Source organism: Saimiri boliviensis, chromosome 3 (assembly GCF_048565385.1).
Source record: "Saimiri boliviensis isolate mSaiBol1 chromosome 3, mSaiBol1.pri, whole genome shotgun sequence".
NCBI lineage: Eukaryota > Metazoa > Chordata > Mammalia > Primates > Cebidae > Saimiri > Saimiri boliviensis.
Genome location: NC_133451.1, coordinates 1,852,612 through 1,878,665, shown reverse-complemented (window position 1 = coordinate 1,878,665; position 26,054 = coordinate 1,852,612). Strand labels below are relative to the sequence as shown.

General features: G+C 53.5%; 1 protein-coding gene across 2 annotated transcripts in view; it reads left to right on the top strand.

Moving 5' to 3' along the window:
• The first annotated feature begins 659 nt into the window (after positions 1-659).
• Positions 660-26,054, top strand: part of LETM1 (leucine zipper and EF-hand containing transmembrane protein 1) — a 39,735-nt gene continuing 14,340 nt past the window's right edge. Inside the window, exons 1-6 of one of the 2 annotated variants that reach the window (XM_074395783.1) lie at positions 660-1,019; positions 7,275-7,335; positions 11,795-12,245; positions 16,312-16,455; positions 18,496-18,633; positions 20,491-20,694. In XM_074395783.1, coding sequence (XP_074251884.1) covers positions 938-1,019; positions 7,275-7,335; positions 11,795-12,245; positions 16,312-16,455; positions 18,496-18,633; positions 20,491-20,694 — 1,080 coding nt within the window. In that variant the 5' untranslated portion in view covers positions 660-937. The remainder of the gene's footprint in view (positions 1,020-7,274; positions 7,336-11,794; positions 12,246-16,311; positions 16,456-18,495; positions 18,634-20,490; positions 20,695-26,054) is intronic. The other variant, XM_074395781.1, reaches the window with a different exon arrangement.

Sequence of the window (26,054 nt, the reverse complement as noted above, 5' to 3'; positions counted from 1 at the left end):
CCCCCGCATCCAGGCGCCGGCACGGCTCTGTCCTTCGGGACGGGATCCTGCGCTCCCGTCCCCTCAGTGGGGGTCGGGACCCCCGACGCGGAGCAGCGCGGTGTCTGGGGAGCGCCGCGTGGTACCGTGGGAAGGGGCATCAGGGCTGCGCGTGTCAGGGTGCAGCCACAGAAGGCAGAGCCACAGAGCAGGAGGCGGCCGGCGCGAGACCACGGCCGAGTGCGACCCTCCATCGCAGCGGCCCCCGACTTGCCCTTGGAGCCCCAAGCTCCCAGGAGCCGTTTTCTACTCGTGGGGGCAGGACTTGGTCCCAGAAAAGTTCCGGACACAGCGGCTGCTGCTACGGCTCGGAGACGAAAAGACAATCACCGCGCGAGCCCAGCCGGCTCCCTCGGCTCCTGCGGCCGCCACGCTGCGAGACCCGGCATCTACCGAACGACTGGTCCCAGGATGCAGCGCGCCCCGAGGAGCCCTCCGCCCCAGTGCACGCCGGGACCGGTAGCCCGCGCCTTAGGGTGAGGGACACCCCGGTGCACGCCGGGATCGGTAGTCCGCGCCAGAGTACGGGCCGGCCCGCTGCACGCCGGTATCGGTAGTCCGCGCCGCAGAGTGCAGGCCGCCCCGGTGCACGCCGGAACCGGTAGTCCGCGGGGGCACGGCCCGCCCCTCACCTGGCCGGCCGCGGGCGCCGAGGGGCCCAATGGGAGCCGCGGCCTGGCCGCCCCGCCCCGCGCTCCGGGACGTCTGTGCCGGGACCAGGCCGCCGGCGGTGCCGGGTCTCTGAGCTGAGCGCCTGCAGGCCGGGGTCAACCGCCGCCGTCAACCGTCCGCGCGGGCCGGGCCTGGGGCGCCGCCGGCTCGGCGAAGAGCGGCAGCCGCGGCGGAGAAGGAGGAGGACGCAGCGCAGGAGGCGGGAGCGGCCGCCGCGCCCGGGCACATGGCGTCCATCTTACTGAGGAGCTGCCGCGGCCGGGCGCCCGCCCGCCTCCGGCCGTCGCCTCGGGCCACCGCCCCGCGGGGTAAGCGGCGGGCGCCCCGGGGCGGGGTCGGGCTGCTGGTCGCGGCGATGCGGGGGGCCCGGGGGCCCCCGGTCCCGTGGCGGGCGCGGCCGCTGGGCCTCTGCCTCGCGCTTTGACCTCGGGCGGCCGGGTCGCCGCGGGTCGCCGCCTCCGCGGCGGGCTTGGGGAAGTTCCGACGGCCGGGCAGCCCTGGCGCACCCTGCGGGAGGAGGCCGGTGGGGCGCGCCGTCCACGCACCGGGGCGGCCGAGCCTTTAGCCGCGTCTGGGGTCCCCGAGACGAGCCTTGCGTGGGCCGCGGGCAGGGCCTGGGGGGCCGCGGGCAGGGCCTCGGGGGCCGCGGGCAGGGCCTCGGGGGCCGCGGGAGCCCTCCCAGCCCGTCAGCGACGAGGCGGTGCCAGCCCCTGCGGTGCGATGAAGCCGCGACCTGCAGTCGGGGGACGCGCGGACTCCGGGTCCGGGGAGGGTCCTCGGGTGCGTGGCCTCAGCCACCCTCGCCTAAGGAGCTGCCTGGAGCGAAGGCTCTCCCAGGGCGTGCCCAACTCCTCCCTCTTTCTCTAATTACCCAGTTTATCTCCGTTTATGTCCTTATCTGTAAAATGGGCATACCCATAAAACTTGCTGAGAGAGGCTCACGTGAAATAATTGAGTGCAGCGGTGCAGTCATACTCGCGACCCCTCAAACTCCTTCTGCCTCAGCCTCCCAAGTTGCTAGTTGTGTCACACGACACCCACCTAATTTTTTTTTTTTTTTTTGGTAATTTTTTTTGTAGAGACAGAGTCTTGATATGTTGGCCAGCCTGGTCTTGAACTCCTCGACTCAAGTGATCCTCCTGCTTTGATCTCCCAAAGTGCTGGGATTACAGGAGCCACCAGCTTCAACTCTTGTCTGTTCCTCCTTCCCCCAGAGACATAGATTGAAGTTGCCTGTATCCTCCCAATTCTTTTGTGTTATTTTTATTTTTTAATTTTTTTTGGAGACAAAGTCTCCTACCTGTTGCTTAGGCTGGAGTGCAGTGATGTGGTCTTGGCTCACTGCAACCTCAGTCTCCCAGGTTCCAGAGATTCCTCTGCCTCCCAAGTAGCTGGGATTACAGGCACCCGCCACCATGACCAGCTAATTTTTGCATTTTCAGTAGAGATGGAGATTTCTCCGTGTTGGCCAGGATGGTCTCAAACTCCTGATCTCAAGTAATCCACCCACCTGGGCCGTCCAGAGTGCTGGAATTACAGGCGTGAGCCACCGTGCACAGCCCCCATTTCTTGTAATTTTTCACAGTAATGGCTGGTCAGCCACTGAGAGTTTTGGAGTGGGGGGAGGGCGCTGAGTGGTGGTCACGCACAGTCTGAAGGTGAAGCTCGGCATTTGATCTTCCTAGTTGCTGTGTTAAATGTTAGAGTTCTCTCTGGACCTCCTGATGGTGATAAAAGTACTTTTGCCACTTCGTGCTTATGTCACAGGTTTTTGGCAAAAAATGGTAATAAGTAGCTCTTTAAGTGTCGTTGTGTCATTTCAGGAACACAAAGGTCTTCCATAGTTGTCGCTGCGCTTTGTGACAGGGACTCTAAGGGCTGATAATGGGTTAGACAGCAGATGTGCTGTAGGAACAGGGATTTCAGAGCCAGTGAGATGCAGGGCTGGACTGTGGAGGAGATTCCTGACCCCTGTGGGTGGTACACCAGGTGGAGGCTGCAGGCCCCCGCTCTTAGCATCTGACATGAGTAAGGTTCACTGTCACAGCGCATGGACCTGTTGCTGTTCACTGAAGTCCATAACGTACTCAGCTTTTCTTTTCTCTCCCACTCTTCATTCTGAGGGCCTTTTCTGTCCTGGGACCCATCTGCACCACCCTTCTTGATTGTCTCAGGCTTTCCTTGTCCGCAGTGACCTTGCCAGCTTTGAGGAGGACAGCTCAGATGGGGTGTAAGGCGCTGCTCTACTGGTATTTCTTGATGTTTTCTCATAATTAAGCTGGGACAGATGATTTTTCGGGAGGAAGACCACAGAGGTGGAGCGTTCTCGTCACGTCACATCAAGGCTCCATGCTGTCAGAATGATTTGTCACTGTGGATGTCGACTTTGATGAGTAGGTTGAGGTGGTGTTGGTCAGGTTTTCCACTACCCAGTTACGCTTCTCCACCTCTCCATAGCGTCCTCTTCGGAAGGAAGTCGATATATGAGTAGAAGCAGGGTTGACTCTAAGGGCTGTGTGGGAGAGGTCTGGCCTGAGCCGCCTGGGGACAGCAGAGCCGTTTGTTGAACATGGAGAAGACTTGGGGAAGAGCAGAGTGGGGACGCGGTCTGAGAGTTCTTGGAGTCCGTCAGACCTGGTGGGCGCCTGGGGAGGAGGTGGAGGCCAGGGAGGGAGGATCTCCCAGGAGTGGCCAGGGGATCCTGGAAGCCAGGGGAAGAAAGGTATGTAATGGTAAGAAATACATTTAGTCTTTGACCTGATCCTGGCATCAGCACTGAGGGCTGAAAACCCTGGAACTTTCCTGAATGATGGGAGTGTCTTTTTTTTATTTGTTTTTTGAGGCAGGATCTTGCTCTCTTGCCCAGGCTGGAGTACAGTAGCTTGATCATGGCTCACTGCAGCCTCTAAGCAATCCTCCTGCCGGCCGATTTTTTATTTTTTTATAGAGATAGGGTCTCTGTATGTTGCCCAGGCTGAACTCCTGAGCTCAACAACAATCCTCCCCCACCTTGGCCTCCCAAAGTGCTAGGATTACAGGCATGAGCTTGGGAGTTTCTTTTATTCATTATCACTGCAGCTGAGTTTATGCTAATGCAGTGACTCCAGACAGGCCCTTAGATTCAGGTGGCACTGAGCGTGCTGTAATTAGAGGGTGATTCCAGGGAGGGGAGAGGATTTGACGAGTTAGTTCAGTCCCCATGGCCAGTGGGCCAGTACTGTCATCAGTCATGAAGCCTTGATGAAAACTTCTGGGTGAGCAGGCTGGTGAGGCTTCCCACTGGTATGTACCCGCTCCACAGCACCCGATGATCCTGTGCTTAGGACCTCCCTGGCCTTGGTGTTTTGGCCTCTCTCTCTGGTTGTTCCTGGATACCCTTTATAATGAATTGTGATAGTAAGTAGAACCCATTGCTGACATCTGAGCCATTCTAGTGAATTTTCAAAACCAAAGTGGTCATGGGAACCCCCCACTTTGTAGGCAGCTGAAGTGTGGGTAGCTTGGGCACATGGAGTGGGGGCAGTTTTGTGAGACTGAGCCCTTACCCTGTGGGGTCTGCCCTAATTCTGGGTAGTGTCAGTGTGGAATTAAATTGGTGGACTCCCAGTTGAAGAATTGTTGGTGTTGGAAAAAAGAACAGAAGGGCTCCCAGCAGGGCCTGGCCACAGGTCATGTCTGTGCTCCTGAGGGACATGGGGCAGTGATCCCCATCACCCTGGACGGCCTTGACTGTGGGTTCCTTGGAGAGCTGGGGACAGAAGCCTTCAGAACAGGTGTTGGGAAGAGCCTAGGAAGGGAGCCAGTGGGACAGGAAGTGTTAGAAAGTGGGGTCACCGGGGGGCAGATCAGGGAGCCCTGGGAGACCTGCCAGCCTGTCTACTTGCTGGGCTGAGCCCTTGAGGTACAGGAGTTGGCCAGGGCAGGGGTGGGGGGCTGAAGGTGCCATGGTGTGGGGAAGATAGCGGAGAATGTGCTGTGCCCTCTTCATGTGGAGAAAGGTAGGGGCCAGAGCTGGTCCTCAGCTGGAGTGAGAAGGGTCTTGGTGTGCTCAGTCGCACTGTGCTGTTAAATGGATGAGAACATAGCTAACATCTCCCCTTAACTGAGCTCCCAATTTACAGACCAGACTGTTACAAGCCCTAAATGTGGCGCATGCTGGGAATTTCCTTCCCCATGGGAGTATGAGAGTTGCCTCCTATTTAGTGAGGTGCTTGCCCTCCCATCTTGTTCCTGTTCACAGGGTGGCTCTCGTAGCTGGCCAGAGTGAGCTCCCCACAGCTTACAGCTGCTCCTGCAGCTACCTGGCTGAGGACTCATTGCCACCCCACTGCCTGGAGGGTCAAGGCCACTGGGCACTTCAGGGTGCCACCTGCTGGCTCCTGGCACTGCTTGACCTGGCACCTCTGGCCCTGCTACTCCTATACCTGTCTTGTTCCCAGTATGAGGTTTCCACAATGGGCCCTGAATGTCAGTAGTATAAGTGAACTCTATGCTTATAGGAACTAAAGTAAGTTAGGGAAAGCATCAAAAAAGATGTTAAAATCCTTAAAATGTGCTATATATTCCTCACTATTGTTTATACAAGAAATGGCTTATTCCACTAGCTTTTTTTTTTTTTTTTTTTTTTTTTTGAGTGCTATAGTGTGATCTCAGCTTACTATGACCTCCACCTGCTGAGTTCAAGCAATTCTTTTCCCTCAGACTCTCGAGTAGCTGGAATTACAGGCACGTACCACCAGGCCCAGCTAATTTTTGTATTTTTAGTAGAGACGGGGTTTCGCCATGTTGGCCAGGCTGGTCTTGAACTCCTGACCTCAGGTGATCCACCCACCTCAGCCTCCCAAAGTGCTGGGATTACAGGCATGAGCCACCACGCCCGGCTTATGGTTCTAGTAATTCTTACAGCTCTTGCCCCTTGGGATCGTTGCTTGCTCTATAGGGCTGTCTGCATAGAGGTCATGTGTCCACCAGAGCCAACTGCAGTGAGTGGGGATGGTGCCACCCGGTAGGATGCTCCCTCCCTGGGGCTGGCCTACTTGGCTTCCCTCTTGGGGTGTTTGGAGCCAGGGTTTACTTGAGGCTCCCCATCCTTCTTTAGGACTACTTTGCGATACTGTTTTCCTAACTGGGGCAGGCCCTTCACTTAGCAGTGTTCTGAAACCTTCCAACACTCAGAACTGGCTTCCAGAAACTTACACACAGAGGTTTCTTTCTTTTTTTGAGACGGAGTTTCGCTCTTGTTACCCAGGCTGGAGTGCAATGGCGCAATCTCGGCTCACCGCAACCTCCGCCTCCTGGGTTCAGGCTTCTCCTGCTTCAGCCTCCCGAGTAGCTGGGATTACAGGCACATGCCACCATGCCCAGCTAATTTTTTGTATTTTTAGTAGAGACAGGGTTTCACCATGTTGACCAGGATGGTCTTGATCTCTTGACCTCATGATCTACCCACCTCGGACTTCCAAAGTGCTGGGGGATTACAGGCTTGAGCCACTGCGCCTGGCCCCACACGGAAGTTTCTACAAAAGAGATCTGTACTCTTTCAGACTTTTTTTTTTTTTTTTTTTTTTGAGGCAGTGAGTTTCGCTCTTGTTGCCTGGGCTAGAGTGCAATGGTGCGATCTTGGCTCATTGCAACCTTTGCCTCCCGGGTTCAAGCAATTCTCCTGCCTCAGCCTCCCACGTAGTTGGGATTACAAGCATGCGCCACCACGCCCGACTAGTTGTGTATTTTTAGTAGAGACAGGGTTTCACCATATTAGTCAAGCTGGTCTTGAACTCCTGACCTCAGGTGATCCACCTGCCTAGGCATCCCAAAGTGCTGGGATTACAGGCATGAGCCACCGTGCCTGGCCTTCTTTCAGACTTTAAAAGAAGATACTGTGCTGGGTGTGGTAGCTCATGCCTGTAATCCCAGCACTTTGGAAGACCGAGGCAGCAGGGTTGCTTGAGGCCAAAAGTTGGAGACCACCCTAGGCAACAAAGCGAAACCCCTCACAGAAATTAGCCGGGCACGATGGTGCTCGCCTGTAGTCCCAGCTATTTGAGAGGCTGAGGCAAAAGGATCCTTTGAGCCCAGGCGTTCAAGGCTGCAGTGAGTGAGCCGTGATCATACCACTGCATTCCAGCCGGGGCAAAGTCAAATAAATAAATAAAAACGAATAAAAGGCTGGAGATGGTGGTGCATGCCTGTAATCCCAGCACTTTTGGAGGCCAAGGCAGGCGGATCACCTGAGGTCAACAGTTTGAGAGCAGCCTGGCCAACATGGTGAAACCCCATTTCTACTAACACACACACACACACACACACACACACACACACGCACACACAGTAGCTGGGCATGGTGGTGGGCGCCTATAATTCCAGCTACTCAGGAGGCTGAGGCAGGAGAATGGCTTAAACCCAGGAGGTTGCAGTAAACTGAGATCTTGCCATTGCACTCTAGCCTGGGCTCAAGAGAGAAACTCTGCCTCAAAAAAAAAAAAAAGAAAAAAAGAAGAAAAAAAAAGACATTGGTATAAATCCCTGATTTACTACGTGTTTATTTTCCCCTGTTCCTGTTCCAGGTAGTCCAGGGGATCCTGCTCATCTCAGCTGTGCCAGCACCCTGGGGTTGCGGAGCTGCCTGTGAGTAAATCAGCGTCATTCTGCACCTGTCTGAAAACAGGGCTTGGAAATAGTAGAGAGTCAGGAGTGACTTGATTTTTGAGGGAAACAGTGTATCCTATTTTCCTGTTCTTTGTTTCTTTTAAATCTTTATCTTTCCATGTTGAAAATGATTGTCATATGCCTCAGTGAATTTCGGAAGTGAATAAACATTCCTAATCTCAGGGCCCAGTTGCAGATGTTGTCAGTAGTTTGGTGTACAGTAAGTCTCATTTAATGTCTGTAGTTCTTGGAGACTGCAACTTTTATTTATTTATTTATTTTTTGAGACAGAGTCTAGCTCTGTTGTCTAGGCTGGAGTGCAGTGGTGCAATCTTGGCTCATTGCAACCTGCCTCAATCAGCCTCTGGAGTAGCTGGAGTTATAGGCATGCTCCACTCTGCCTGGCTAATTTTGGAATTTTAAGCAGAGACAGGGTTTTACCATGTTGGCCGGGCTGTTCTTGAACTCCTGACCTCCTGTGATCCTTCTGGCTCGGCCTCCCAAAGTGCTGGAATTATAAGTGTGAGCCACTGTGCCCAGCAGAAACAGCAACTTTAAGGTCCTTGAATAATGTTTTATTATAACTTTAGATGAGAAAAAAATTGGTTTTCTTATAGGTCTTTTTGCTTCAAGTTGCATTTTCTAAGAACCTATGGACAATGTTAAGTGAGTACTTCACTGTATTTTATTCTGAACTTTAAGGAATGTATCTTGTTTTTAACACATACAGTTTTCTTTTTTTTCTTTTTTTGAAGACAGGTTCCTGCTCTGTCGCCCAGGCTGGAGCTCAGGGCACTATCATAGCTCATTGCATCCACACTCCCAAGCTCAAGGAATGCTCCCACCTCAGTCTCCTGGGTAACTGGGACCACAGACATGTGCCACCCTGCCTGGCTAACTTTTAAATTTTTTTTAGAGAAAGGATCTCACTGTGTTGCCCAGGCTGGTCTCAAACTGGCCTCTCAAAGTGTTGGTATTACAGGCGGGAGCCACTGCGCTCAGCCAGCACATACAGTTGTGTTTTTTTGTTTTTTTTTTTTTTCGTGGCTAAAAATAACATTTGTAAAAGGTGTTTTGGATGCGCCAGGCAGTGTTGTGGGTGTGGGGATCCATCTGTGAACACAGAGCAGACTCTGCAGGTACCTGCAACCACGGGGGGGTGTAGGTGTGGCATTCCCGTGCCCGGCTCTGGCTTAGCCCTTCCCTGTGGCAATCACAGTCTAGCAAGATGGCAAGTAATATCAGTGATAACAGTGCAGCATAGAGACTCTGGTGCCACCAGGCTGGCCGGCCAGGCCAAGAGGGCTTCCTAGAGGGAGTAGCACCTGCATCCCCTGTCCTGAGCTTGGTTTGAGGCTGCCAAGCTGTCCCTTGCGTGCTGTCCCTCTACCTGGCATCCCCCTCACTTCAGTCTCGCCTGTGTGAGGAGAGATTCTCATTCTCTCCTGGGATCTCAAGTTCAGAAAGCCACAGTAGTGCTCATCTCCTGTCCCGACTTTCCTGCTTCCTGTGTGGGAGAGCAGGACTGAAACACCCTCCTCCTACTCCAAGCCCTGTCCTTCTGGCTGCTCACTTAAGGCTGCTGATGTATCTCATCTCAGCTGTGAACCTTCTCTGTCTGGTGGTTCCTGAGATTTAATTCCCTAAAGTAAAAACAAGTCGCATGTGAAAACATGGCCTTCCTTAAAAACGTACCTTCAGCTGTATGGATTTGGAGAGTACTGCCATAGGCAGCAGAGCCACGAGGGAGTGTTGCGGTGGCTGGAGTCCCTGGGCACACGCGCGGCGCTTGCTGCGGGCACTGACAAAGCCGCCGTTGGCCAGCGTGGCCCCGTCTCTGTGTGTGCACTCTCACCAGGCCTTCCCTCAGCCTCGCCGCTGCCATGGCATCCGCCTTAGCTTCCCATCAGATTTCTCTTTCTTCTTTTTATAAATTTAATTTTTTTGAGACGGAGTCTCACTCTTGTTTCCCAGGCCACAGTGCAATGATGTGATCTCAGCTCACTGCAGTCTGCCTTCCAGGTTCAAGCGATTCTCCCACCTCAGCCTCCCAAGTAGCTGAGATTCCAGGAATGTGCCACCATGCCCGGCTAATTCTGTAATTTTTTTTTTTTTTTTTTTTTGAGACGGAGTTTCGCTCTTGTTACCCAGGCTGGAGTGCAATGGCGCGACCTCGGCTCACCGCAGCCTCCGCCTCCTGGGTTCAGGCAATTCTCCTGCCTCAGCCTCCTGAGTAGCTGGGATTACAGGCACGCGCCACCATGCCCAGCTAATGTTTTGTATTTTTAGTAGAGACGGGGTTTCACCATGTTGACCAGGATGGTCTCGATCTCTTGACCTCGTGATCCACCCGCCTCGGCCTCCCAAAGTGCTGGGATTACAGGCTTGAGCCACCGCGTCCGGCTTTAATTCTGTATTTTTAGTAGAGATGGTGTTTCACCATGTTGATCGGGCTGGTCTCAAACTCCCAACCTCAGGTGATCTGCCCACCTCTGCCCTCTTCTTTTTTCTTCTTTTCTTTTTTTTTTCCTGAAACAGAGTCTCACCCTGTTGCCCAGGCTGAAGTGCAGTGGCATGATCTCGGCTCACCACAACCTCCACTTCCAGGTTCAAGCAATTCTCCTGCCTCAGCCTCCTGAGTAGCTGGGACTACACTAATTTTTGTATTTTTAGCAGAGACCTCACCATGTTGGTAAGGCTGGTCTCAAACTCCTGACCTCATGATCCACCTGCCTCTGCCTCCCAAAGTGCTGGGATTGCATGTGTGAGCCGCCGTGCCCGGCTGCCGCCGCCGCCGTTTTCTTCAGCGAGTTCTCCAGCTGGTGTTCCTCCCAGGGGACCAGTTCCCCCGAACCTCATCTCTCTGGACCTTCCTTTGATGTCTTGTCTATCCTCCTCCTCAATTCCTTTCATTTCTTGTTTAGACGTTTTTGTTCTAAAACAGTCTTTTTGGGATTGTAACTGAAATGTCATTAAACCCATCAAGCCACTTGGGAATATTCCATTTATTTACTTATTTATTGAGACAGGGTCTCATTCCGTTGCCCAGGCTAGAGTGCAGTGGTGCAGTCATGGCTCACTGCAGCTTGGATCTCCCAGGCTCAAGCCATTCTCCCACCTTGGCCTCCTGAGTATCTGGGACTGCAGGCCTGTACCACCAGCTGCTGGGATTTGCTGGGGGAGGTTACTGTGGTGAGGACCAGGCCCACCACACCTTGCTTGTGTGTGTGTGTCTGTGTGTGTGTGTGTGTGTGTGTGTGTGTGTGTCTGTGTGTGTGTGTGTGTCTGTGTGTGTGTGTGTGTGTGTCTGTGTGTGTGTGTGTGTGTCTGTGTGTGTGTGTGTCTGTGTGTGTGTGTGTGTCTGTGTGTGTGTGTGTGTGTGTGTGTGTGTGTGTGTGTGTGTGTCTGTGTGTGTGGCTGGGATTTGCTGGGGGATGTTACTATGGTGAGGACCAGGTCCCCTGCGGGCACGCCCAGCTCTACATGGCTCCCTGCCCTCGTGGAGTCCGCCCTGTGGTTCTCTGGTCTGGTTTTCCGAGTCTTCGTCTGCCTGTCGATAGATGCCCTGTGACTGCTGGTGCCATGCCTTCTTGCGGAAGCCACCATCTTCCTTGCTAACCGAGGGTTGGAAAGCTGTGTAATTCAGCTTGATGCAGGGAGGAGGTGTGTTCAGTGCATGGGCTCTGTCGTCACCCACACTGGAAGGTGAGGCCACCTCACAGAAGAAACGCAGCCTGGTCGGGGGCAGGCTGAGCCTGCGTGGGCTCTGCTGCATTCTGTGTGGCCCGGCTCTCGGCATGCCATGACTCAGGGCTGCCTGGATTTGGAGCCTTTTCCTGGCTCAGAGGTGACCCCAGAGCTGAGGAGAACCTGGAGACATGGTGGATGGGGCCAGGCCAGGGCCTGAGAGAGCCTGAAGCTGCCCTCGCGGGGCTGGGGAGGGGACCAGGGGCGGGGTGCCTGCCCTCCGCCCCATCCCTCCCAGGCCTCACTGGTGTCCACCAGGCACTTTCCATGTGTGTTTCCTGTATTCTTCAGAACCTCTCCGTGAGGTCAGTGTTGGGTTTGCCTGTCTGTAATTGAGGGAAGATTTCAAGCCTACCTCTCCAAGTCACTGGGTGTGGGGCTGTGAGGCCCACCTAGGGATCCAGCCTTTGCTGATTGTGCCTGTGTCTGACCTGCCCTTCCTGTGGTGGGGGCCGGCGAACCCATGCTGCTGTCCGATGGCGTGGGGCTGAGGGGCTGCGCACTGTCCTGGTCTCCCTTCTGAAGGGCTCCCCGGGGGGCAGTGCAGACATCAGGGTGTAGGTGGGATTGTGTGTGGTTGTGGCATGATGTGGTACAAGGCATGTGAGTTTTGCTGCTGTCGGTGTTTGGTGCTGAGCTGTCAAAGGCTGGTACTGGCTCTCAACTACTGTTTTCACTCTTCCCTTCCAAGGACCGTTCCCTTGAGCTGCTGTGCTCCCATCCACCCCGCGTACCCATACTTCAAAGGCGATCACCTCGGCTGTCGGACTGTGAGGCCCGAGTGTCTTCGCACAGTGTCGAGAGCGCCATGGACCTCCACCTCTGTGGGTTTTGTGGTTGTGGGACCTCAGTGCCTTCCTGTGCGCGGCTGGCACTCTTCGCGTCCTGTCAGCGATGACTCGTTAGTAGAGAAGTCCCTCAAGTCCTTGAAGGACAAGCACAAGAAGCTGGAGGAAGGCGGCCCTGTGTACAGCCCCCCCGCAGAGGTGGCGGTGAAGAGGCCCCTCGGGCAGAGGGTGCTGGACGAGCTGAAGCACTACTACCATGGCTTCCGCCTGCTGTGGATCGACACCAAGATTGCGGCACGCATGCTCTGGCGCATCCTCAACGGTCACACCCTGACCCGCCGGGAGCGCAGGCAGGTAATGGGGACCTGTCCAGTCCTTTCTATTTTCTCTTGCTCCGTCACCTAGGCTGGAGTGCAGTGGTGCGACGATGGCTCAGTGCAGCCTCGATTTTCTGGGCATGGGCGATCTTCCTGCCTCAGCCTCCCAAGTAGCTGGGACCACAGGCATGTGCCACCACACCTGACTATTTTTTGTAGATCCAGGGTCTCACTTTGTTGCCCAGGCTGGTCTCAAATTCCTGGGCTCAAACGAACCTCCCACCTCAGCCTCCTAAAGTGCTGGGATTACAGGCATGAGCCACTGTGCTTGGCCATGTCCAAATTCTTTTCACTGTATAGGTTGGTTGAAAAATATTTGTAGGGCTTGCTTTCTGTTTGATAGAGAAAAAAAATCAGTAGAATCTATTGCCTAGGAAAACCTCGCTCTACCTGTATGCTTCCTCTACCCTCCACCACAACAGTCATCAGCACAGAAGACCACACAGCAGACACCCGCTGGGTGTCCTCTAACCCAGTTCTGACACCATCTACCTGGAGATAGTGTCAGATCCCACAGGGTGAGGGCTCCATCCCCAAGATGCCCCCCACCAGTCTCGGGTCCAGACCGCTCGGAGCTTCTGATGGACTGGCTTCAAGTTAGGGTCCCACCACCCCCTCTTTGTTTTTATTTTTTGAGACAGAGTCTCACTCTGTTGCCCGGGCTGGAGTGCAGTGGCACGATCTCTGCTCACTGCAACCTCCGCCTCCCCGAGTTCAAGTGATTCTCCTGCCTCAGCCACCTGAGTAGCTGGGACTACAGACACGCACCACCACACCCGGCTAGCGTCTGTATTTTTAGTAGAGAGGGGTTTCACCGTGTTGGCCAGGCTGCTCTCAAACTCCTGGCCTCAAGTGGTCTGCCGGCCTCAAAAAGTGCTGCGATTGTAGGTGTGGGCCACTGTGCCCAGCCCCCTCTTTGTTTTTAAATTGTTTTAATTTTAAATTTTTGTGGGTACATAGTAGGTATATGTATTTATGGGGTACATGAGGTGTGACACCTCTCCCCCTTTAGGTTCTATTAATTTGGTGGAGTGACTCACGGAACTTAGGGAAACACTTTCCATGTGTATTTTCATGTTTCCTGTATTCTTCAGAACCTCTGTAAAGGATTTTCTATAAGGGATGGTGTAAAAGATTCAGATCAAGAGACCCAAGGCAAGATACGTACGGGGAAGGAGCATAGAGCTGCTGTGGCTCCCGGGGTGCGAACCTCGGGAACCCTCCACGTTCAGCTTTCTGGAAGCTCCTTGAACCCAGTCCGCTTGGGTTGCATAATTAGAAAGTTGGGAAGGTTAGTGACCTGCCTTAGGGCAAGTGAAAGGAGGGTAGAGAAGTCAGGCCTGCCCGGAGGCCTGACACACCTGACGTTATCATGGAAGCCTGTGACAAGAGCAGCTGAGGCAGGAAGCAGTACCTGTCCTAACACCACCCCTGTGGACAGGCACCTTGCCACCAAATTGCAACACCGTCTGCTCATGTTTCACTCTCCCACCGGCAGTTTTCAGCACACACCTCCGCCCACTCCATGCCTTGATGCTCTCCATGCCCTTCACCGGCCCCGCTATTTCCTGTGAGGGTCTGCATCTGCACAGTGGCATCTCTGGGGCAGGTGTAGAACTTCTCTGTCTTACTGCATCCAGGTCTGTCTGGAGGGCTGCCTGTGTCCCTCTGGGTGAGTTTGTTTTTATTGGGATCCATGCTCCTGACCCCAGGGTTCCACATCTGTCGCCTGTCACAGAACCTGCTCGCTCACCAGTGCCCAGGCTCTCGGGAGCTCCTGGCCTGGCCTCTGCTGCACCAGCTCCTGCTGTCCTTCACGGTTCGGAAGAGGCTTCGTTTTCTGCCTTTGTCTCGGGGCTGCAATCTAGATGTGTTCTTTTTGTTTTCTTCACTCTCTTTTCAGCTGAAGTAATCTGCTTAATGCAGCCACGGAGGTTTTATTTTCAGTCCCCACATTTTTACCTCTAGAAGCTCAATTAGTTTTTCAATTAATTTCTTTTTAATTTAAGAGAGGTGGAATCCACTTCAGAGGGGTAAACCTCACGTGGAGTAGGTGGTGAGCTAGTTTCTTCTGCACAGATACTGTTTGCCTCTGTGAGTGCCGGGGCACGCCGCGGGCCGCAGAGGGTACGGGCTGCGTGGGAATCGAGGCCACCCTCCCAGCACAGCCTCATCTGTCTGCTCCATCCTTTCCTCCCAAGAACACCTCGTGGTTTCTAGGTCTTGGGGATTTATATGACATTTTTGTGGGCTCTGCTGTTTACTTACTTATTTTGATTTTTGAGACAGGGTCTCGCTCTCCCACCCAGGCTGGAGTGCAGTGGCACTTGTACAGCTGACTGAAGCCTCAGCCCTCGAGGGCATAAGTGATCCTCCCACCACAGCGCCCCATGTAGCTGTGACCGCAGATGCACACTGCCACACCAGGCTCATTTTAAAATTTTTTTGTAGAGACGGGGGTCTCACTATGCTGCCAAGGCTGGTCTCAGACTCCTGGCCTCAAGCAGTCCTACTGCCTGGGCCTCCCAAAGTGCTGGAATTAGAGGCGTGAGCCACTGCAGGCAGCCATGGGTTAGGGCACAGTTCTCCTTTCGAAAGATGATCCTATGGGCTGAAATGTGCTCTAAAAGGATGGGATTTGTAGTTCTGCTTTCGTGTTTACAAACATTTTAAGAAGTTATTTTCTTGGCCAGGTGCAGTGGCTCACTTTGGGAGGGCCACAGATCACCTGAGGTCTGGAGTTTGAGACAATCCTGGCCAACATGATGAAACCCCGTCTCTACCAAAAATATTAAAAAATTAGCTGGGCGTGATGGCACATGTCTATAATCCCAGGTACTCAGGAGGCTTCGGCAAGAGAATCGCTTGAACCAGGGAGGTGGAGATATAGTGAACTGAGATGATATCACTGCACTCCAGCCTGGGTGACAGAGCTAGATGCCATCTCAAACAAAAAGTTGTAAATTTGGATTGTAGTGGTGGTTTCACAATGTGTAAATTTACCAAAAATCATCAAATTAATTTAAAATAGGTGAATGTTATGCTTTGTAAATTAGACCTCAGTAGAACTACTACAAAAATTAATGGGGCATATCAAAAAACACATGTCCCAGCTTTAAAGATATGGCACCATTTGGAAATAAAGACAGCCATAAATTTTAAGTCGGTGAAAAAGTACAGGAGTCCGTGGGTCCAGTGTGATAATAAAGAAAAAATGAATGTACAGGAAGGCAGGGTTCTCCCCTCCTACAGATGACAGATGGGAAAGTGAGCAGCCCCTGTTGTGTGCCCATGAGAGTGGAGGCTGGCTCCATGAGCTCGAGGAGGCGAGAGAGGTAAGGAGGAGGAGGCCGTCTGCTCTCAGGGTGTCTCCCTGGGACCGCTCACTTGTAGCCAGTGGAAACAGGAACTACACGGTCCCTTGGCCAGGGGACCTCAGTGAGCAGCTCTGAGGAGGGGCAGTATCAGCCTCGCTGTTTTCCACCAGTTGTTCAGGCTTCACAGGGATTTCTGGTTATTTCAAATTGGATGTTTCTTTAATGGCATCATTAAAGTGTTTTTGTCAGGAAACACTTGGGTTTTTTCCTAACGATTGCTTTGTAGTGTAGTTTTAGGGAACACAAGAGAAGCCCTCCTTCTAAAGTGCCCTCCAGAAGCAGGTGTGGCTCAGCTCTTCCTGGTGACCCCCAGCACGCTAGTAATGCCCAGTCCTCAGCCCACAGCTCTCACTTGCTGGGCCCTGAGCCCAGGGTGCCGGCTGGTGGCCTTGGAGGACCAGATTGCCAGGAGCACCCAGTGGCGCTTGGTGTCAGCACCACACCCTGCTTTTCTGGAGGCTGCTGGTACCTGCTTCGGACCCTGAGAAAGAAGTGGGTTTGGGAGTGGTCTACTGAGGGGTTCTGGAACTTGGAGTCCTCAGTAGGTCCTGTGAGTCACTGCCTGAGGTCGTGCCTGTAATCGATTATAGTAGAAATGCTCACACCCCTGGCTCCTATTTCCACATGTGCTGTGTCCCCTTCTAATGGATTCCCGCCCCTCTTCAGTTTCTCCGGATCTGCGCTGACCTCTTCCGCCTGGTGCCGTTTCTCGTGTTTGTGGTGGTGCCCTTCATGGAGTTCCTGCTGCCTGTGGCCGTGAAGCTCTTCCCCAACATGTTGCCCTCCACATTTGAGACCCAGTCCATCAAGGTAAGGGCAGCAGCCCAGTTGCTTTTGTAGAATGAGTCAGAAATTCATTGTGATAGCTGCCTTGTTTGTGACTATTTCAGGTGCTAGATATTTTTAAGGCTTTATGTATCTTCATATCGTCCTGTGTGATAATTATTTCATGGATTCTGGTTTTGGATTTGTTTCTCTTTATTTATTTTTGAGACAGAGTCGCTCTGTCACCCAGGCTGGAGTGCAGTTGTGTGATCTCGGCTCACTGCAACCTCTGCCTCCAAGGTCCAAATGATTCTCTTGCCTCAGCTTCCCAAGTAGCTGGGATTACAGGTGTGTGCTACCACACCCAGCTAATTTTTTGAGACAGGGTCTCATCCTGTCACTCAGGCTGGAGTGCAATGGCATGATCACGGCTTGCTGTGGCCTCAAGTTCCTGGATTCAAGTGATCCTCTTGTCTCAGCTCCCAAATAGCTGGGACTACAGGCTGAGCCACCATGCCCGACTGATGTTTTTTGTTTTTTTTGAGACGGAGTTTCGCTCTTGTTACCCAGGCTGGAGTGCAGTGGTGCGATCTCGGCTCACCGCAACCTCTGCCTCCTGGGTTCAAGCAATTCTTCTGCCTCAGCCTCCTGAGTAGCTGGGATTACAGGCACACGCCACCATGCCCAGCTAATTTTTTGCATTTTTAGTAGAGACGGGGTTTCACCATGTTGACCAGGATGGTCTCAATCTCTTGACCTCTTGATCCACCTGCCTCGGCCTCCCAAAGTGCTGGGATTACAGGCATGAGCCACCACGCCCGGCCTGTTTTTTGTTTTTTATAGACAGGGTCGGCTACATAGAGTTGGCCATGTTGCCCAGGCTGGTCTCAAACTCCTAGGCTCAAGTAATCCTCTTTCCATGACCTCCTAAAGCGGCATTACTATGCGTGGAGCCACTGCTTCCAGCTAAGTGTGTTTTAAATACAGCTTTTCTAGACCAGTGTTCTTCATGCTGTAGGGAAGTTGGGAGGTCCTTCCAGGCCAGGGTCAGCCAGCTACAACCAACAGGCTAGATCTGGACCCGGCCTGTTGTTCTTGGTAGAGTCCTGTGGGGACCTGTGATGCCGAGTCACCTGTCTGGTCTGTGATGGCTTCTGTGAGGCACCAGCAGAGGTAAGCAGTTGTTTTAGATTATACAGCCCATGAAGGCCAAACGCTTTCCTGTCCAGACCTTTAAGGAAAGTATGATCATGGGTTTTGTTTATTTTTTGAGACGGAATTTCGCTCTGTCCCCCAGGCTGGAGTGCAGTGGTGTGATCTTGGCTCACTGCAACTTCCACCTCCCGGGTTCAAGCGATTCTGCCTCAGCCTCCCAAGTAGCTGGGATTACACGTGTGCATGCCTGGCTAAATTTTGTGTTTTAGCAGAGATGGGGTTTTGCCATGTTGTCCAGGCCGGTCTTAAAAACTCTTGACCTCAGGTGATCCACCCGCCTCTGCCTCCCAAAGATCTGGGATCGTAGGCATGAGCCACCATGCCTGGCCCACACGAGTTTTTTTGTTTTTCTTTTTTTTGTTGTTTTGTTTTTTTTTTTTGAGGTGGAGATTCACTCTTGTTGCCCAGGCTAAAGTGCAATGGCACAATCTCAGCTCACTGCAACCTTCACCTCCCGGGTCCAAGTGATTCTCCTGCCTCAGCCTCCTAAGTAGCTGGGATTACAGGCTTGTGCCACCACACCCGGCTTATTTTTGTATTTTCAGTAGTGACGGGGTTTCTCCAGGTTGGTCAGGCTGGTCTTGAACTTCCGACCTCAGGTGATCCGCTCCCCCCTTAGCTTCCCATGGATTTTTTTTTAAACCATGAAATATAAGAGTTTGAGAATTTATTGCACTTAGATGAGAGTCAGTGTTTTGTGAAATGTTTCTGGGGGTGAGCTGGGGGCAGGCATGAGATGGTTTCCTTGCCCAAACCGTAGTCTGAGCAGTTGGAGCACACTCCTGAGCCCACCCTCTTGGAGGCCCCAGGACCTCAGGGCCGGCAGGAGAGACTGGGGCCTGGAGGTCAGCGCGCTCTCTGCCCTTGCAGGAGGAGAGGCTGAAGAAGGAGCTTCGGGTCAAGCTGGAGTTGGCCAAGTTCCTCCAGGACACCATCGAGGAGATGGCGCTGAAGAACAAGGCGGCCAAGGGCAGTGCCACCAAAGACTTCTCCGTGTTTTTCCAGAAGGTGCTGCGACGTGTCTGAGCCCCTGTGACCTCACCAGGGACCCCTCCTTGCTTTCTCTGTTTCCTCTTCGCTGTGCTCAGCAAAGAAGAGCTCCCCTAGGCGGCTCAGTGGGGGGCTGGTGAAGTGTCGGGGGGCTGGTGAAGTGTCAGGAGTCTGGCCCCCGTGAGCGCCCAGTGAGTTGAGCTGTGGTGCCTGCGCCTCATCAGCCTTCAGAATCACGTGTGTCTATGTCTCGTCACCCTTCAGCCGTCCAGGCGCAGTAGAATCTGACCCATGAGGAGCCTGACACCCTGATGTTGTGAGGTGTGGGTGACTGGGCTGGCTCCTCTGCAGGCACCGCCCTCTGGCTGGAGTCAGTCAGGAAGGTCCCAGGTCCCAGGGGCTGGGCAGAGGCCTAGACTTCACGAGCGGTGGGGACTGGAGAGGAGGGTTGGTCCTTGAGGTTTCCCGTGGTCATGTGGCCAGTGAGATAAGGATGGGAGAGAGGGTGGGTGCCACACACGAGATCCCTGAGGACTAGATGGGACTGACGAGGCTGGGGTCTTTGGCTTGAGGGACTTGTGCCACTTTGGAGTTACAAAGATGTGTCTGAAGTGCAGAAAGAGCTAAAACCAGGGGCTAGAAACTCCAGGCACATGTGTTTATCATCTGTGGTGTTTTTCCAATGCGGCACAGAGGCAAGTGGGTTCCATGGCTGCAAAGGCAGAAATGTTTGCTGTCTGGCCCTTGACAGAAAAGACTGCTAGGCCGAGCTCTAACCACAGAGAAGCCTCTTGGAGGAGGTGTCATAGCCATGGGGCTGCTGAGCCCCCCGAGGAGTGAGTGTGGTTCCAGCAAGAGGTCCTGGGGGCAGTCATGCTTTGGGAGCCTCGCCCAGGATGCGGTGCCTTGCAGAGCAGAAGGAGGAGCTCATCCCAAGCTCTCCTGGGCCTCCCCGCTGCCAAGAAAGATGTGCTTGCAGTCACTGCTTTGGGATGTGTTGTGGGGGGTGGCCCCCAGGAGCGCGCCCGCCACCTTGTCTCGGAGCTGGTGTCCTGCACGTTACAATTTGAACTGGGCGCCAAGTTGGGCTTGTTCTCCCTCATCTGCCCTCTCTGCTAGGGATCCTCCTACCCCAGCTCTTGGAGGAGACTGAGCTGGTGGCCTGTCCCTCAGGTGGGAGGAACTGCAGAGGGTCACCCAAAGGGCCCTGAAGAGTTAGGTGGTCTCCCCACCCCCAAGGCTCAGGCGGTCATCCCTGGGAGGTGCAGGTGCACACAGGTGCGCCTCTTCCTATCCCAGAGCAGCAGAGTCCTGGCCGCTTCTGTGGCAGAGAGAGGATCACAGGACCTGCATGCCGCAGCTGGTGGGCCCGGCCTCCCCCGCAGCAGACACGGCAGCCTCAGCAGCCTCGAGTGTGCTGGCTCAGGCAGGAGAGGTCCAGGGGCCAGGCACCGCCTCTCACTCAGCTAGCCCGGTACTGGAGCCAGAAGTCAGCATTTTGAGGTTGAGGTGGGCGGATCACTTGAGGTCGGGAGTTCAAGACCAGTCTGGCCAACATGGTGAAACCCCGTCTCTACTAAAAATACAACAATTAGCCGGGCGTGGTGGTACACGCCTGTAATCCCAGCTACTGAGGAGGCTGAGGCAGGAGAATCACTTGAACCGAGGAGGCAGAGATTGTAGTGAACTGAGATTGTGCCACTGCACTTCAGCCTGGGTGACAGAGTGAGACCCTGTCTCCAAAGAAAAAGAAAAGTCAGTGTGGTTTTGGTTCCTGAGGACTAAGAGGCAGCACCCTTTGGGAATGTGGGTGGTCGTGGGAGGGAGCTGGGTGGGCACATGCCCCAGGGATGACCTTTGTGACTATTTCCGCAGATCCGGGAGACAGGGGAGAGGCCCAGCAACGAGGAAATCATGCGTTTTTCCAAGTTATTTGAGGACGAGCTGACCCTGGACAACCTGACGCGGCCGCAGCTGGTGGCACTGTGCAAGCTGCTGGAGCTGCAGTCCATCGGCACCAACAACTTCCTGCGCTTCCAGCTCACCATGCGGCTGCGCTCCATCAAGGCCGACGACAAGGTGAGCGGCCACACTTCACACCGCAGCTGTGGCCTTCCACCTTTTTTCTCCTGGCGACAAAAGCAGCATGTCCTCACTGTAGAAACTCTGGAAGATGCTGAACAGTGGAAAATAAGCTCACTAGGAGCCTTGCGACCCTTGCCCCTTGCAGATCGCAGATCCTTTGAGGATGGGTGTCTTTTCTCTGGCAGCTTCTTGGAGTATCTCTCTGTCTGGATTTTGTCAGTGTTATAGTAACATGCCCAGGTGTGTCTGTCTTCCTGCTGGTTGATGACAGCGCCTCCGTGCCTCTCTCCTCCCCTCGGGGCCTCGTCCAGGGTCTGTTTGCCCCTTTGCCCTGTCCTGTACACCCCAGCGCCTGTGGGCTTCCCACCCTTTGGTGCTTTCAGGGTGCTACTCTCCTGGGTCTGATTACTCTTTTTTTGTTTTTTTGAGACAGAGTTGCACAGGCTTGTTGCCCAGGCTGGAGTGCAATGGAGCGATCTCGGCTCACTGCAGTCTCTGCCTCCTGGATTCAAACCATTTTCCTGCCTCAGCTTCCCAAGTAGCTGGGATTACAGGCATACACCACCACGCCCAGTTAATTTTTTGTATTTTTAGTAGAGACGGGGTTTTGCCACGTTGGCCAGGCTGGTCTCGAACTCTGGACCTCAAGTGATCCGCCTGCCTTGGCCTCCCAGAGTGTTGGGACTACAGGCATGAGCCACTGCGCCTGGCCTGATTACTCTTTTTTTTTTTTTTTTTGAGATGGAGTCTTGCTCTGTCACCAGGCTGGTGTGCAGTGGCACCATCTCAGCTCACTGCAACCTCCGACTCCCTGGTTCAAGTGATTCTCCTGCCTCAGCCTCCCGAGTAGCTAGGACTACAGGTGTGCGCCTCCACGCCCAGCTAATTTTTGTATTTTTAGTAGAGATGGGATCTCACCATGTTGGCCAGGATGATCTTGATCTCTTGACCTCATGGTCCAGCCGCCTCGGCCTCTGAAAGTGCTGGGATTACAGGCATGAGCCACCATGCCTGGCTGAGTACTCTTTTATTCATATTAGGAGCTCTTAATTTAAGATTTCAGTTCTCAGGTAAAAGTTTTCGTCTTGTCATTTGTTTTCTTGGATGCACTAACCCTAGTTCATGTCAATTACTCTAATAACCGTGTGGTCCATAGGTCTTTCTCTTTTGCTTTCCCTTTTGGTTTTGTTTGTAGTGTTGAGTTTTTCCTGAACTCAGGCATTGTCTGCGGAAGAGGTTCAGGGCAGTGTTGGCCTCTTCCAGGAAGGGCCTGCCTGCATCTCTGGTAAGCAGGTCGAGGCCTGGTCATTACCACGAATCAAGGCAAGGCCATGTGAGGAGCCTGCATCCCACCCTTGCTGGGGCACAGCAGGCATCCCAGCCCTTGTGGGGGTGATGTCAGAGAAGACTGAGGGGAGCCAGCCCCTGTGGTGTCAGTAGAGACCAGGCAGGGAGCTTGAGCTTCCCTCTCACCTGACAGTGTATCGGTTGCACTCCCCCAACGCTGGGGTGGCCTTGGGGGCCCAGTGTAGAACGAGGCCATGTCCACTGTGGAGCCAGTGGGAGCCAAGTGGGACACAGTGCTGAGGTGCTTCTGCCCTCCTGCTGGGAGAGGCACCTGTGAGGGCCGGAACTCCCACCCACCCGCTCCCAGCAGTAGCAAGCAGCACCGCTCTCCCGAGGATGTCTTCGGAGGCTGGGCAGGGAGTCTGCGCTTCTCATGAGGCAGCGCTACAGCCACGTCTGCAGTATGTCTAGGATTTAGCTTGTGGACGTGAGTGAGTGACAGCATTGAGAGGTCAGTGCCATTGAGAGAAACGTGCTACCCACAGCTCCCCCGTCACTCGGCTTCATGAAGCCTCCACACCCATGGGGAGCAGAAGCTGGTGCGGATAGTGCCTTCCTGCCTGCCTTGTGTGCAGCAGGTGGAGACGTGGCTGGGCAGGGAGGGAAACAGACGTTAGGGTTTATGGTTGGTTCGTTAAAGCTGGACCTCAGGGTGGTAGAAACAGCCTTGGCCTTGTTAGCTTCACCCTGGGATGAAAAGATTCCAGATCATTAATTGTACAAACTCTGTGCAAATTGGAATACCCACTGCCCATGCCACCATACCCTAGAGGAGGTCAGCTACAACAAACTGGAAATCAGATCTACAATCAAGAAGCAGGAAGGTATCAGAGAATGAGAAAAGGCAACACCTGATACCAGCCCTGAGATGACAGGTCAGAGGCTCTGCACCCTGGCCTCAAACAGCCAGAGCTTCAAAAGCCACAGAGGGAAACACTTGAAAAATCGGTCTTGGCAAAGAGAGAGAAGAAAAGATATTAAGATATTATCAAATATTAATATTAAGAGAAGATATTAAGGTCGGGCACAGTGGTTCTCATCTATAATCCAGCATTCTGGGAGGCCATAGAGGGAGGATTGCTTGAGCCCTGGAGTTTGAGACCTGCCTGGGCAACATAGTGAGACCCCTCCTCTACCAAAATAATAAAAAAAATAGCTGGGCGTGATGACTCCATCTACTCAGGAGGCTGAGGCGGGAGGTTTGCTTGAGCTTGGGAGGCTGACGAGGCAGTAAGCCATGATCGTGTCACTGCACTCCAGCCTGGACAGCAGAGGGAGACTCTCGTCTCTTAAAATAATAATATTAATAATACCAACAAAAGTTTTTAAAAGAACCAAATGAAAACTTAGAACTGAAAAGTACAATAACCAAAATGAAAACCTGAGTGGGCTCAACAGCAGAATGGAGAAGGTGGAAGAACCAGTAAACTAAGATAAAATGAGTTTATCTTACCCATTTGGACAACAGACCACTGGAGCAAAACGGCATCTTTACCATTAGGGGAAAATAGTAGAAAACATTGGGGCCGGGCGCGGGGGCTCACGCCTGTAATCCCACCACTTTGGGAGGCCGAGGTGGGTGGATCAGGAGGTCAAGAGATCGAGACCATCCTGGTCAACATGGTGAAATCCCGTCTCTACTAAAAATACAAAAAATTAGCTGGGCATGGTGGCGTGTGCCTGTAATCGCAGCTACTCAGGAGGCTGAGGCAGGAGAATTGCCCGAACCCAGGAGGCGGAGGTTGCAGTGAGCCGAGATCGCGCCATTGCACTCCAGCCTGGGTAACGAGCAAAACTCCGTCTCAAAAAAAAAAAAACATTGAACAGAGCCGTAGCAAGCGTCAACCATCTGTGATACCCGATATTCCGTGGGAGAAAGGATAGAAGCAGGGCTGAAAAAGTACCTGAAGAAATAATGGCTGGCTGAAAACTTCCCAGGCTCAGTTAAAGATGTGAAACTGCAGATTTCAGAAGCTGAGTGAACCCTGAATAGGATAAATCCAAATAAATTTACCCCAAGACACATCAGTGTCAAAGTAATGAACCCTGAAGACAAATAGTTTTTTTTTGGTGGAGTCTTGCTCTGTTGCCCAGGCTGGAGTGCAGTGGCACCATCTCAGCTCACTGGAACCTCCACCTCCCAGGTTCAAGTGGTTCTCCTGCTTCAGCCTCCTGAGTATCTGGGACTACAGGTGCCTGCCACCACACCTGGCTTTTAGTAGAGATGGGGTTTTACCCTGTTGGCCGGGCTTGTCTCTAACACCTGACCCCGGCCTCTTGAAGTGCTGGGATTATAGGCATGAGCCACCGCACCCAGTGACAAATAGTTTTTAAGGCAGTGAGAGAAATGCATCGTGTGTGTGGTTTTGTGTTGTTTTGGGAGGTTGTGTGTGTGTATGGGTTTTTTTTTTTTTTTTTGAGACGGAGTTTCGCTCTTGTTACCCAGGCTGGAGTGCAATGGCGTGATCCCGGCTCACCGCAACCTCCGCCTCCTGGGGTCAGGCAATTCTCCTGCCTCAGCCTCCTGAGTAGCTGGGATTACAGGCACGTGCCACCATGCCCAGCTAATTTTTTGCACTTTTAGTAGAGACGGGGTTTCACCATGTTGACCAGGATGGTCTTGATCTCTCGACCTCGTGATCCACCCGCCTCAGCCTCCCAAAGTGCTGGGATTACAGGCTTGAGCCACCTCGCCCGGCGTGTGTATGGTTTTGTGTGGTTGTGTGTGTGTGGTGGGAGTTGTTTCATTTATGAATCCCAGGTCTTTTTTTGGTGGGGATGGTGGAAGATGGGGTCTTGTTCTGTTGCCCAGGCTGGAGTGCAGTCTAGTGGCATAATCTCAACTCACTGTACCCTTGACCTCCCCAGCCCAAGCCATCCTCCCACCTCTGCCCCCCAAATAGCTAGGACCACAGGCGTGCGCTGCCACATCCGCCGAGTTTTGTTTATTTTTCTTGTAGAGATGAGGTCTTACTGTTACGCTGGCCAAGCTGGTCTCAAACTCCTGGGCTCAAGTGATTCTCCTACCTTGGCCTCCTAGAATGTTGGGATTACAGACGTGAGCCACTGTTCCCGGCCAAGAACCACATCTTTACCATTAGGGGAAAATTGGAACGACAGTGGGTTTCTCATCAGAACTGTGGAGATCAAAGGAAGTGAAGCGTTGTGTTTCAAGTGTTAAAAGAACTGTCAACCCAGGATCTATAACCAGCAAAAATATAGCAATGAGGGGGAGCCAAGGCAGTATCAGAGAGAGGGAAGCTAAGACTGTCACCAGCAGACCGCCCCTCAAGGAAGCTCTCCAACCAGAAAGGAAACAGTAAGCTAAAGCACCTCTGCACAGCAGGAAGAGCTCCCAGCAAGCAGAGTGAGGGTCGGCTCGGTGGGCTGTGCTCTCCCTGCGCCTTCTGCAGAGAGCAGGCCGAGGGACGTGTTCCACGGTGCAGGTGGAGGTGACAGCAGAGACTCAGGACAGATGGAGAGGAAGCTTCAGCTCTTGCCTCCGTCGGGGGAGCGCCGGCCCCACTGCACTACGGTGAGCTGTGTCCGTGAATTATATATTGTGATCCCCAGAGCAACTGAAAACGCTGCACAGAGACCCCAGACCACAAGAGCAAGATCAAATGGAGGTCAGCCAGCCCGCAGGAAGACAGGAAGAAGAAAGCAGCTTAATTTCTGCTAAACCGGAAGCAGCCCGGCTCAGTGGGCAAAGGGTTCGGCTGAGGAAGGCACACCTGTGTGGAATGCTGCGTGCCAGTCAGAGGCCTGACCTGGCAGACCCACAGCACCCCGATGGGTTTTCAGGGAACCCCAGAGGTGACAGCCTGCATGATCATTCAGAGCGTGCTCTGGGTGACAGCTGCAGACGCGGAGACAAGCGTGTCTGAGCGGACAGCGCCAGGAGCTGGGGAAGGCAGCTCTGTCTTCACTGGGTGGGTGCTGTGTGCTTATTGTGGTGCTGTTGGTGACTTGTCGTGCCTGGAGAGACATCTTACGCATGGGAGCTC